This window comes from Phyllostomus hastatus, unplaced genomic scaffold (assembly GCF_019186645.2).
Source record: "Phyllostomus hastatus isolate PE091 unplaced genomic scaffold, TTU_PhHast_1.1 phas_scaffold_78, whole genome shotgun sequence".
In the NCBI taxonomy this organism is placed as follows: Eukaryota; Metazoa; Chordata; class Mammalia; order Chiroptera; family Phyllostomidae; genus Phyllostomus; species Phyllostomus hastatus.
The window spans coordinates 84250228-84263558 of NW_025334041.1; the positions used below are offsets into that span (position 1 = coordinate 84250228).

At 34.8% G+C, this 13331-nt stretch overlaps 1 protein-coding gene across 1 annotated transcript in view; it reads right to left on the bottom strand.

Moving 5' to 3' along the window:
* The window catches only part of GFPT1 (glutamine--fructose-6-phosphate transaminase 1), a 60136-nt gene that overhangs the window by 31501 nt on the left and 15304 nt on the right, over nucleotides 1-13331 (bottom strand). Inside the window, exons 4-8 of the mRNA XM_045827943.1 lie at nucleotides 9995-10120; nucleotides 6145-6203; nucleotides 4797-4931; nucleotides 2959-3020; nucleotides 2470-2549 (exon numbers count right to left, since the gene is read on the bottom strand). Coding sequence (XP_045683899.1) covers nucleotides 2470-2549; nucleotides 2959-3020; nucleotides 4797-4931; nucleotides 6145-6203; nucleotides 9995-10120 — 462 coding nt within the window. The remainder of the gene's footprint in view (nucleotides 1-2469; nucleotides 2550-2958; nucleotides 3021-4796; nucleotides 4932-6144; nucleotides 6204-9994; nucleotides 10121-13331) is intronic.

Below are 13331 nucleotides of genomic sequence, written 5' to 3' on the forward strand. Positions count from 1 at the left end.
CATACAAAGTATGGTCCACTTGCAATAATAAAATCTTAATTCTACCACTTAGAATTCTGGCATTTCTAGTTAATTCATCAAGTCATTGATGAAGATATGTTTTTCGTTTTTGTTCATTCATAATTAAAGTCAAAACTGGAAAGCAAACTATTAAAAAAAACTGGAGCACATACTGAAATTTGACAGATTAGCCAATTTTTTAACTCTATTAATTGAAGACCTTATTATAAATGTCAGAGACAAAAGAGCACCTTCTCCAAGATCAGGACATAGTGGACCTTATAACCTATGAACATAATGGCCAGAGAATATCACAAATATACTTGTGAAAACTTATGTTAATCCTCTAAGATGCATATCTATAAAGACTTGGAAATAATTATTCTTAGAAACATACATCCAAAGTTCTTGACAATTCATGATTATTTGGTGTAGTTTAGTCATGAAAACAAAACAGCTCTTCCAAATTCAATGGCAGAAAAAATACCACACTTTTAAAAAATAAATATTAGGTAACATCCTAGAAAAGACAACACTTTAGAAAGAACAGATCAGTGTTTGCCAGGGGCTGGGAATGGGGACAAGGGTTGACTACAAAGTGGCAGCTGGAAAGAACTTTTCAGGGGATGGAATTTTTCCGTACCTTGACTGTGATAGTGGTTACACAACTGTTTGCATTTGATAAAACTCAGGAAATTTTACATGAGAAAGAGTGAACTTTACTGTATGTAAAAAAGTGAATGAAAAATAGGTAAAAAAAAATAGCCCAGTATCTACATTTTTTAAATAAACACAACCAGCTTTGGTAATAAAGTACACTAACGGGACTGAGTTTCAGTATATTCTTTCTCCAAATATTGATTATTTCATTCTTCAAGCAACAAGGTATATTAATCACAATATTTAGAAGAAGCTGAGGTATCATTGCCAATTTAAATGAAAAGAACAGTATTACTTAACATCTATATGACTTTTAAAAGCTATAAAATGTCTATTATCTCATCTGATTTAAGTGGAATATAATTATTATTATCCCACTTTATTTGGTCACCTGGAAAAATAGTAAAAGCCTGAAGGGCAATTCAGGGTTCTCCCTTTTATGCAACCTCTTCAATAACAGGTCAAACTTTCTAAATTAAACTCTGTTGAGCTGCACACTGGAGCAGCTAGTAAAAGCTACTAAAACACAAACCCTGACCTCAGAAAGATCTGTCTAGTGATAAATTTTTCCTCTAACTTCTTAAGACCTTAAGCCAATGTTTTTTACTGTTTCTAAAAACAAATAAATAAATAAATAAAAGCAGCTTAACACAATGTACAAGGTAACATATAGGTAATGTATACACAGCATAATTATTAACAGAAATCTGAAACTCTGGATCCAAAAATCTGTACTCTCACTTGTAGCCTTGTTTTTCTTCTGAAAAGGGAGGGAGGAGGATGAGGAAGATAAGAAATTGCAGTATCTCAGAACTACAGGTTATTTAAGGAAATAACTTTCTCATACAGATAAAATAGTGAAAGCAGTCACTATCCAAAGATGAACAGGTTTAGAAAACTTTGCTAAATACTTTTCAAGAAATGAAAAATTATACATTAAAAATATGGGTTCTAATTCCCTGAATTTACTTTTAGTAACAAGTAAATGGAAAGAACACATCTTTTGCCTAATTATATCAATAAAATGATACAGAGTTTGTATAGATAAAAGTCCTATAAAAATTCAAACATAAATTTAAAAAGAACAATAATTATAAATACAAAGCCAATCAAGATATTGAATGTAAAATTAAAAAGTAAAATGTCATGCATAAATAAAAACCATTAAAGCCGACTATGTCAGTTAAAAGGCTGAATTATTCAAACTACCACTGAGTCCAATCTATAACAGCCTAGACACAATGCTCTTTTCTTCATCTAGAATCTTATTTATAATTATGTACCCTACATGATTTCAGTTTAAAACAAGGGAAAAAACTATTTTTTCAAATCTCAGAGACTACAGAGAAACAAATTACTGAAAGCAGTTTTCTAAATGCCAAACACAGACAGACAAAATATGCTTTGCATATTAGAAAAATGTCAAAACGTTTCCCCATAAAATAAGCACAATTTTAGAGGCCCAGCACATTCATTCACTCCAAGAACAAAGAATTAGTAAAGGATGAACAAAAGAGGATAAGATTCCTCTCCATCCATGCAGAGTGCATTTCCCACCTCTTTCTCCCTGTGATCCCCACCGTGTGAATTTTGATCCAATCTGAGTCCTAGCTATGGATATACAACAGAAAAAAAATTCTACTTGTCAGAGAAATCACAAAACAAATCCTTTTCATGTCTAGACAGAACTATATATGAGTAAACCTGACCAAAGAGGCATTTATTTCAATTTAGAGAAGACAATTCTTTATATCTACTACATTCAATTTATACATTATCCCCATGGCAGGATGTAGGAATAGTTTTTACCTGTTCTATAAAGTATTGGAATGTGATCAGTAGAGAGTTTATGTTCACTTCGTACACCAATCAACAGAGGGCTACCGCGTCTGTTAGTACAAAATTAAACAGAATTAAAACCATTTTTATAAATAACACATTAATGATATAAAATTTAAATGTGATGACAGAACACTCTTCAAATAAAGTTTCAATTCTCTCTCCAAGCTCAATTTCAGATATAGCAAAAGGACAATATAAACAGAACTTTAAAAGAATATTCAATAACAGAGGTAGGTAAACTATGACCCACGTGGCAGGTCTGTCTATTTTTACTGGAATACAGACATGCCCATTCCTTTATGCATTTTCTACAGTGGTTTTCACACTACAAGAGCAGTGTAATTGCAACAGAGGCCTTTTTAGTGAAGGGTCATTTATACTGTATAGAAAATAAACTTACAATTGAAAAGTTTTAAAATACATATAATTATTAGGCATTATTGAATTTATATATACCTTGTGCCAACAGCTTGGCCAGGAAAATGAACACTTTTAAATACAAGTGCAAAAGCACCTTCCTACAAAGAAAAAAAATGGATTAGCAATACATATGATAATCAATTATCAGATATGAAATGTCTAAAACATACTGGCTTTACCACAGAAATTTTTTTTTACACAAATGCTTTTTTGCACTAGTTTATAAACTAGTCTAAACATCAGGCCCTGGCCAGATAGCTGTTAGTCACAGCATTGCCCCAATACACCAAGGTTGCATGTTCAATCCCTAGTCAGGGCACATACAAGAGTCAATCAATGAATGCATAAATGAGTAGAACAACAAATCAATGTTTCTTTCTCCCTCTCTCAAATCCATTTTTTTAATTTTAATTTTGGTTCAAAGAGTTTATTTATTTATTTTTAGAGAGAGAGGAAGGGAAGGAGAGAGAAAGAAACATCAATGTGTGGTTGCCTCTCACGTGCCCCCTGCTGGGGACTTGGCCTGCAACCCAGGCATATGCCCTGACTGGGAATTGAACCATGACCCTTTGGTTTGCAGGCCCACGCTCAATCCACTGAGCTACACCAGCCAGGGCTAAATTTTAATTTTAGAAAGATACTTCTTCATGAGTTTTGGCATATCCAAGACCCACTTTTTTACCAAGCCTATTCTTTAAAATAGGCTCAACAGATAACAGTGCCAAAAGAGACCATTTTAAAAGTCACCTTTGTACATACTACCAATGCTTTTCAATAAATACATCCTATCTCCCATACCATATATTAGTAAAGAAAGGAAAGAACAAGGAAAGTTCCCAGGTTCAATATCCAAAATCCATTCTCTGGCCCAGTCATTTTATACCACTTTTAACTTACACTCTTCGACCTTGATACTGGAGATAAATATATACAACCAAATTATTAACATGCACACCATACCAACCCCTCTACCCAACCTCCTCAGGGACAGGCGCTAAAGAAATCAAGAATGAATAAAGAAGGATCATGAGGTAGGAGAGGGAAGGAACCACCACTTTTCTCTTGGGCTGGGAAATATTTTTCTGTAGAGGCACAGAGCCAAGTAAAAGCCCCCATAAGGAAAAATAAGGAGTGAATTATACTGACTCAGAAACATGCAGACATTATCCTAAAAGCTAATCTTGCTAAGTTATTGACTGGGAAGAACAGTGGAGTGAGCAGGAAGCAAGAAAGTGATGAATCCCCAAGTGTGTGCATTGCATGTATGTTTGGTGTGGTATGTATGGGTTTGTGTGTGTGCATGCACAGTTTTTGGACAAACTGTTTGATTTTAGATTACTTTTAGTTCCCATGATACTACGCTACAGTGAAAGAAGAATTTTAAGTGTATGTGGGAAAGGAGAGGTCATCAGTCACACAACAATCTCTCAAAATTATTCAAGTTGAAAAGTTATATACATGGGAAATAAAAGCCAAAATATTTTTAAATTAGCATAGTTCCTGCTCCTCAAACTTGATTTTAAGGGTTTATTGTGATTAATGTTGGCAATAATTATCTTTAAAAGTGTGATTTAGAGCCTGATGGTTACCAGGGGAAGGGAGATTGCGGGACTGGGTGAAAGAGGTGAAGGAATTAGGTACAAATTCGTAGTCACAGATCAGTCCCAGAGATGTAAAGTACAGTATATGGAATATAATCAGTAATATTGTAATGACTATATATGGTGTCAGGTGAGTACTGAAAATATTAGGGAGATCACTTTGTAAAGTATATGTTTGTCTAACCACTATGTTGCACACCTGAAACTAATAATAATATTGAGTGTAAAGGGTAAATGAAAAATAAAATTTTGTTTAAAAGCATGCTTTAATACCAATTGTTGGATAACTCTCTCCACCAAGGTAGTAAAACTGGTATCTTGACTTTCCCGATTGTCATACATGTACTTAACAAGCTTGGCAATTGTCTCTGTGTCTGTTTCAGACTCAAAGTCATAGCCTTTGCTTTCCTGTAATTAGAAAGAAGAAAATGACACATTTAAGGAAATATTCATCATATCTAAATCTTTTCTACAGAAGTTTCCCCCAAAAATCTCACCAACCAATTTCTAATATTTTTTTGACCACCGTACCCCACTAGTCACTGTTGAAAATTAAGGTTACCATCTAACTATAGTGATTTCAAAATAGTGAGATATTCTGTGTAACTGAATATACACTTATAGTTACACAAATCTATATATGCCATATATGAATTAAACAACTTTTAAATGATTAAAATATAATGAAATATTTAGTATAAAACACTAATTCCATAATGAATATACGGTTATACCTCAGTACTCGTTGGCTTCAGAACTTGTCAAAACCTGTACTCATCGCATTTTGATGAGAAAAGGTATTTCAGCATTCAGTGCTTGCTTGGGACTCGATGCGCTTGCTAGAGCTTGTATGAATCACGCCACCCAGCAAGAGAAAATGCTTCAACAGCACTCGTCACGAGTTCCGAAATGAATTAACGAGTACTGAAGTACCGCTGTAATTCTTTATTTAACAATGATATTTTATTATCCAATACAGAAGTCATTAGATATATCCAACTATTTAAATTTAAATTGATTAAAGTGAAATAATTTCCAATTTAGTTCCTCAGTCATACTAGCTCAATAGCCACATGTGGACAGTGGCTGCTATACTGTGCAGTACAGATACAGAAGGTTTCCATCACTACAGAAAGTTCACTTGGACAGACCTGAGAAAGCACCATGAAGGTCATCATCATGATCATTACTGTACAGTACATAGTTATGGAGGGCACAGAACCTTCCTTTAATCTATCCTGAGTCTTCTTACATATTCTAGAATCTTTTAAAAATTACAAACAAGGTCTCTCACAATGCAAAACACACCCTCGAAATTCCAATTTTATTTTAGCTTCTGGGCCATTCATAACAAAGACAAATAATTATTTCCTCTTCGTATCAGAAACAAAAATGTTCCACTGACAACAAAGAAAAGTCCAATAAGCCATCATATCCTCGCAACTGTCTTACGAATTACTTGATCACACCTACACAGTACTTATTGTACATCTCAACAAACAACCTCACTGCTGTCACTAGGAGTATTGTCAAAGACTGGTGTCTTTTTTTTTTTCTTTTAATCGTTGTTCAAGTACAGTTTTCTGTCCAGACTGGTGTCTTTTTAGGTCACTTTACTTACCAAAAACTTTTTCAAGTCTTTGTAGTTGGTGATGATTCCATTGTGAATAACAATAAATTCTAAAAGAGAGAAAGATATTAATAACCAAAAATTATAGGTCTAGTAAACATTATAAAGAGCCATTACTGTTGTTTTTTCTCAAGCCAAAAGATGTGTCACATTCTATACTTCAAGGTGTGATCAAGTATTTTCTACTTTTCATTACTAGATTACCTTCAGGTTGATCAGCAGTGCAGTTTATGTGGCTTAGTGGAAGCACACAATGTGAGGAAATATAATAAACTGGGGTCTGGAGTCATCAATTTCAGTTGTGGCTAAACTACTAACCCCTGACGTCACCATGTGAAAGAGGCAAGTTCTCAGGGCTTACATCCTCATTTGCAAATAGAGAGGGCTGAACTAAATAACTATTATTCTCGGTTCTTTGTTAATTCATTCTTATTGCATAAAGCATTCCTAAATTTAAAGAGAAGCCTTTCAAACTAATATAATTATCTGATTTACACTAAATGAGTTTAAGAACTAAAGTTAGTTAAGTTAAAAAGAAATCCAGACATTATTCAGTTCTATAATTAAATTTATTTTTCTGAGGTCCAGATAAGTCCTAGAATAATAAATCTTAAAACAGAATTCCAAGATCAAATACATATGAAAATAAGATATTTTCATCTTTTTTTATTAACTTGGAAAAATGTAAGAATGGATAATCAACTGTAGACATTATTACTTATAGCTACTGACAGTGTACTTAAAGACTACTGAAAGGAATTTACTATTTAAAGTTTATGTAAGTCAGGAGGGAAATTACCACTAAATTTGATTTTATATTAAATTATAAAATGTTTTAAAAATACTTAACAATCTAACATTTTGACCTAATGTTAAATGAGCTTGGATTGAATGCATTACAAACCAAATAATAAAATAAGCATTTTGACAAGATTTTTAAGAAAGAAAAGATGATACCCCACAATACTACAATAAAAAAACTCAAAAAAAATTTTAATGCTAGAACACAGAGAATCTTAAACAGCTGATAGCTGACATAAAGACTTAATTAAAGTCAAATTCACAAAATATAACTAGATATGTTTTTAGGAATCTTTTATAAATACCTTGTCAGAATTAAATGAGAGACTGTCAGCATCAATCCCATTCAATAATATTTCTCAATTAAATTGTAAAATCTTATCCCAAAAGGGATACACACACACACACACACACACACATTTTATATATATTTGCTTACTTTTAAAAACAACAGACTCAAAAAAAAATTGCTACATGGCTATCTCCAGAGAAGATAGAATAAGAAAAATAAGACAGAAACTAGATTTATTTAAGATGCCTTTTTTATAGGTGTGACCTCAGAAATATGCAAGTATTTTCTTTTTAAATAAAATTGATTTTTAAAGAAAATCAATTCCTAAAATTCAAAATAAAATAAAACATATTAACAGAATGCTGTATCAGTTGGTAGCACAACCATATACAGAAGGATTATTCTGAGTGATTCTGAAACACAGTAATTTGATTATGTATCCCTAAAGAGATATAACTAAGGACAAAAAAACTAACAAGCAACAGTAAACATATTCTTATGGTAGCGTGGGTATTATGATTCTGTTTAGTGTATATCATGTAACAGATAAATAAATATGTTACTAGTGTGAAGAACTATGTTTTAGGTGTCATTGAAAGAAAATACATAGATTAATGAGGTAAAGTAAAAACCTTACAGCCTTGAATCTGAATCAGAAGTGTTAGTGTAAAATTATGTTGTGTTTTACTTTAAATTTATACAAATGCAAGTGCACTCACAGAGATACATGTATCCCCTAGCTCTGCCCTCTGAAAAGGCCTAAGTGTGATAAACACTTCTAGGACTTGACTTATAGTGTATCATTTCCACTAAAAGGAACTAGTGCTCCTTAGGGAAATGGTTGATTCCAGCTCTGGGGCAGGCGTAGAGGAATGTGGAACATCTTGGCCTACCAGAAAATAACAAAGGCTATTGAGCCTACCGGGCCACATCAAAAGGACTCAGAAGCCAATCTGAATAAGCTGCAAATGGCCAAAAATTTTTGTTTATCTATATAAACAATTATAGACAATTACTTCAGTGTTTTGAAACAAATGAAATTACTTCAAACCCACAAGTTCATACTTTTAAATTTCACAATTTTGAAACAAATGAAATATTTTAAAGCCATGAGTTTATAATTTTAAAAGGAACTCACTGCTCATTTTAGAACATGTAACCCACTTTATTTTTGAAAAATAGTAAATAAAAGGGGAAAAAAATCAAGCATTAATCCTGCCTTTCCTATATACTCTGTACCTAAGGGTAACCAAGCAGTTGATAATGGAGAAGTTTCTCTTTATAAAAGTATTTGAGATAATAAATGAAGAAGGAATGAAAGTACTGTATTAGACTCTCACCAATTTAAAACCCCTAAAGAAATAATTAATCTTGGCAATGACCATCAATGACTACTGACAACACAAAGAAAAACATCCAAGATTATGAGAAGAAAAAAATTCTGAGATGTCCTAAATTAAATTACAGCAGGCCAGAGGGAGTTAATCTGCTAACAGAGACAGGAGCAGAAGTCAACAAAGGACTGCTCATTACTTTGAGTTGACTTCTAGGCCACTGTTTCTGCTCTTATCTAAAAAGAACAGCCCATTAACTACCAGAACCACCACGAACTTTTCAGGCTGTTGCCCAGAACCAATCCAAAAGCAACAAACACTTCTCCCTTATTATTATACGTATCCCAGAACTAGCCCAACTTCACCTATTCCTATCCCTGGGCCCTTATCTATAGCCAATGTAAATTCTTTCAAAACAACTTACAGCTTTCTTCTCCAAACTCCATGTATAAAAGAGCCAGTCAATCCCAGGATGGCAGACTTGTTTGTCTTCCCAACTAGCCCTGCTGTTGGTGGTTTAAACTCTATGTCCCAAAACCTGGTCCTTTTTCTGCCAGTGTATCACTCAATAAACCTTTTATTTCAGAAAAGCTTTCAAGCTCATCCTGGTTGGCATGGCTCAGTTGGTTGGGCATCCTCCCATAAAGCTAAAGGTCACCAGTTCAATTCCCAGTCTTGACACATGTCTGAGTTGCAGGCCTGGTCCCCAGTTAGGATGTGTGTAAGAGGCAACTGATTGACGTTTCTCTCACACATAGATGTTTCTCTCCCTTTCTTTCTCCCACCCCACCCTTCTCTCTAAAAAACCAATAAGTAAAACCTTAAAAAAAAATAAGAGACTCCTAATTTCCCCCAACTGCCCCCAAATTTCTAGCTTTAAAAAAAGGAAATTTACAACCTTAAAGGTTATTAATTTAACAATTATATGCCCCCAGTTATAAATAAACACTATAGTAATCTGTAATAAATAGAACAGAGAAGCACATTAAATGAGCCATGGGATGCATGCGATCAACACAATCTAGACTGTTGAAACCTCTACATGACAACAGAGGAAACTGCAAGGAAAAAGGAGAATTCTCTTAAGAGACATGTCAACATACTAAGTCCTCACCTTTTAGAGATACAACACTTAAATATTTACAAATTAAGTGCTACAACAGCTAGCTATCTGTGATATGTCTGTCTATATGATATCTATTAGCTTCCAAAATAATCTGGGCGGGAGGTATAGATAAACATAACTGATCACATTTGATAAATGTTGAGTCTGGGTAATGAATACATCAGGTTCTGTATACTCTCTATATATGAATATGTTTGAAATTTTTCAGAATAATGAAAAATAAGAGCTTCCATTCGTTCTCATTATTGGCCCTCTGCAATCATTCCAAAGCACATACAACATCCGTACCATTGTTTTTATCGGAGCGCTGGGGGTGGCTATTGACAGGATTGGGTTCGCCATGTGTTGCCCAGCGCGTATGAGCTATTCCAAGGTGCACATCAAATTCGATATCCAAGTCCATATCCTGTTGTTCTGGAGATAAAACGAAAGATTCCAATATTAAATTACACTGTAGAAATAACGCTAGATTTAAATATAATCATTACAGTGCTGCTCAACTGGAATATACCATTATTAAAACTAAAGATCAGGCATACTCAAAATAGTAATTAAAAGATTTAGAGGAGTTAAAGCAGAATGCAGCTGAAATATTTAGGGTAAGTGGTTTCAATAACAACCAAAACAATGCACACAAAGAGATAAAACAAATGTGACAAAATTAACTACTGGTAAAGCTAGATGAAATATATGGGTTCTTAATGTAGTATTCTTTCAAGCATTCTGGAGGCTTTAAAATTTTCACAGTTAAGAGTTAAGTACAAAAAGAGTTAATGTGATTTTTAAAATCTATATTTAGTCCTTGCATTGATAAAAATCAGTATTGTTTTAACTAGACATGTGTAAAATAAATTCATTTTCTCAGTTCACACAACCTTATGACCATCATTTCTTTGGTTCCCCAAACATAGTCACGATCTAAACTGCAACCATGAAGAGTTCCCACAATCACAGAATAGGTCCTTGTGGACAGAACAACACTATTAAAACATGGGGTTATAAACCAATGCTACCTCATCTTGAAATCAACTATTCTAACTCCTTTTACCTATGAGCTATCTCTTCTTGCTTCTTCCAGGAAAAAAAAATGGACAGTTCTAGTTATTTACTAATAATGTCCCCCTTCTAATTTCCTAAATACAGAATTCATTTAGCTAAGATAAAACTTATCAGGTAACAAAACTTATCAGAATTAGGTCTAAAATAAGAACAAACTGCTCAGAAGTCTGAACAGGAAAGTTGATGCACTTTAGCAGAGTCTTTGTGGTTTTTATGCTGGCTAATCAGAGGTCACTCCAAGATACAAATCTGATCAAGAAATAAGGCTTAAAATCCTTGAACAGACTCCCATTGTTTTAAAAAGTGGTTTGCACCCTGACTGGTGTAACTCAGTGGACTGGACATCATTCTGCAAACCAAAAGGTCACTGGTTTGATTCCCAGTCAGGGAAAATGCCAGGGCTGCAGGCCAGGTCCCTGGTTGGGGATAGGCAAGAGGCAACCAACTGATGTTTCTCCAGGTTCCAGTTTGGGGGTGTGCAAGAGTCAACCAATCAATATTTCTGTCACACATCAATGTTTCTCTCCCTCTTTTCCTTCTCCTCTTTCCTTCTAAAAATAAATAAGTAAAATCTTTGAAAAAAATAAAAAGTGGTTTGAACATATGAGGGGGACCCAAAGAAAACTGGAATTACCTTCTGGAGGGCAGGCCCCTTATAGTACAGGCTTCCCCTGCTAGGTGAGTATTCTAGAAACATATCTGTATCAGTGTACCAGCTGGTGGTGTTGTGAGAGGCTGTGTTCGGCTTCAGTGAATTTTTTTTGTTTTTTTTGAAGACTTTCAACGTGTTTGCCCATTTCATGTTAATGTCCCTGACCACACCACTCTGAGTGTTCAGCAGTTTTCAGCCAAATACAGCATGACCCCTGTGTCCCACCCTCCCTATTCACCCAACCTCACCCCAAGTGATTTTTTTCTTGTTTCCCCAGATGAAAAAAAGCCCTCAAAGGGAAATGTTTTGCCAATGTGGAAGATATGAAACAAAAAATGGCAGAAGCACTAAAAGGCATCAAAATCAAGGAGTTCAAAAACTGTTTTGAGCAGTGGGAAAAAACATCTTGATAGGTGTATTAAATCAAACGGAGAGAACTTTGAAGGTGACTGAAGTTTAAACTTGTAAGAATATAAAATTTTTAATAAATAAATTCCAAGGTTTTGGGGGTCTCCCTCATATGAATCACCCTAAACCTAGTCAGAGGTGCCTGCAAATAAGATCCTCAAATTCTAACATACAACCAGAGAACCCCTTTCTCAAGATAGAGCCCCAGTACCTTTTCATGGCACATCTGTCCCCCATCTACCTTTCCATCCTCATTGCCTTCCCCTCTCCAATTACTCCTCAAAGCCCTCAACACACCGCCCTGACCTGTGTAACTCAGATATTTGACCATCATTCCAAAAAGCAAAGCATTGCTGGTTCAATTCCTGGTCAGGACATATGCTTGGGTTGCAGGCTGGTCACCAGTTGGGGCATGTGCAAGAGGTAACCAATCGATGTTTCTCTCCCTCTCCCACTCTCTTCCCCTCTCTCTATAAAAATAAATAAATAAAATCTTTTAAAAGCTCTCAACACACCTTTTACAAATACCAGATAACAGTTACTGAGTATTTTGTGCTAGATTCTCAAGGCTTTTCACCACTCTATCCTTATCACTGTGGTCCAAGCTACCATCATCTTTCACCTGAACTAATTCAATAGAATTCTAATTCGTTCCCCTATACCCAATCTTCCATCTGTACAATCTGTAATAGTTTTGCACACAAAGTAAAATGATCCTTTCAAAACAGAAGTCAGATCATGTCACTCTGCACAAAATTTCCTAATGGCTTCGCATGACACACAAAGTGAAATCCATCATCCTTAAGATCCCACATGACCTAGCCCTCAGTCACCCCTCCAGCTTCATCTCCTGCCACTCTCCCCCGCCCTTACTGTGTCCTAGCCTTACTGACTTACATCCATATGAGGGTCAAGCCCACATAGGTTCTTTGCACTTGGTGTTCCCTCTATCTAGAATTCTCTCTTTCAGACAATCACCTGCTCAAATGTCACCTCTACTATACTTTCTCTTCATATACTAATCAATACCTAACATTACATATTTGTTTGTTGTCTGGCTGTCTCATTAAACAGTAAATTCTATCACAGCAGCGAGTTTTGCCTATCATGTTCTGTTTTGTTTTCAGTACCTAGAATGATGGCTGGTACATGATAGGTACTCAATAAATATTCATTTGTTATTGAATCTTCACAATACTCTGTGAGGAGGGGTACTATTGTCTCCATCATACAGATAAAGAAATTGAGGCTCAAAGAGATCACAGAATCTGCCTGCCATAGTTCAAAGTGAATAGTAAGGAGAGAAAAAATTTCAACCCAAATCTGGTTGACTCCAGAGCCTACAATTAAAACCACCATGGTAAACTCTGTTGCACTATTACATGCATGACATATTGTCAAGCTGGCTTCCATCAGAACTTGAGTTCTACAAAAGCAGCAGCTTGTCTTATTGTCTTTGAACCCTAAGCACTAAGAGCTAAATAGGGCAGATACTCAAATCTTTAT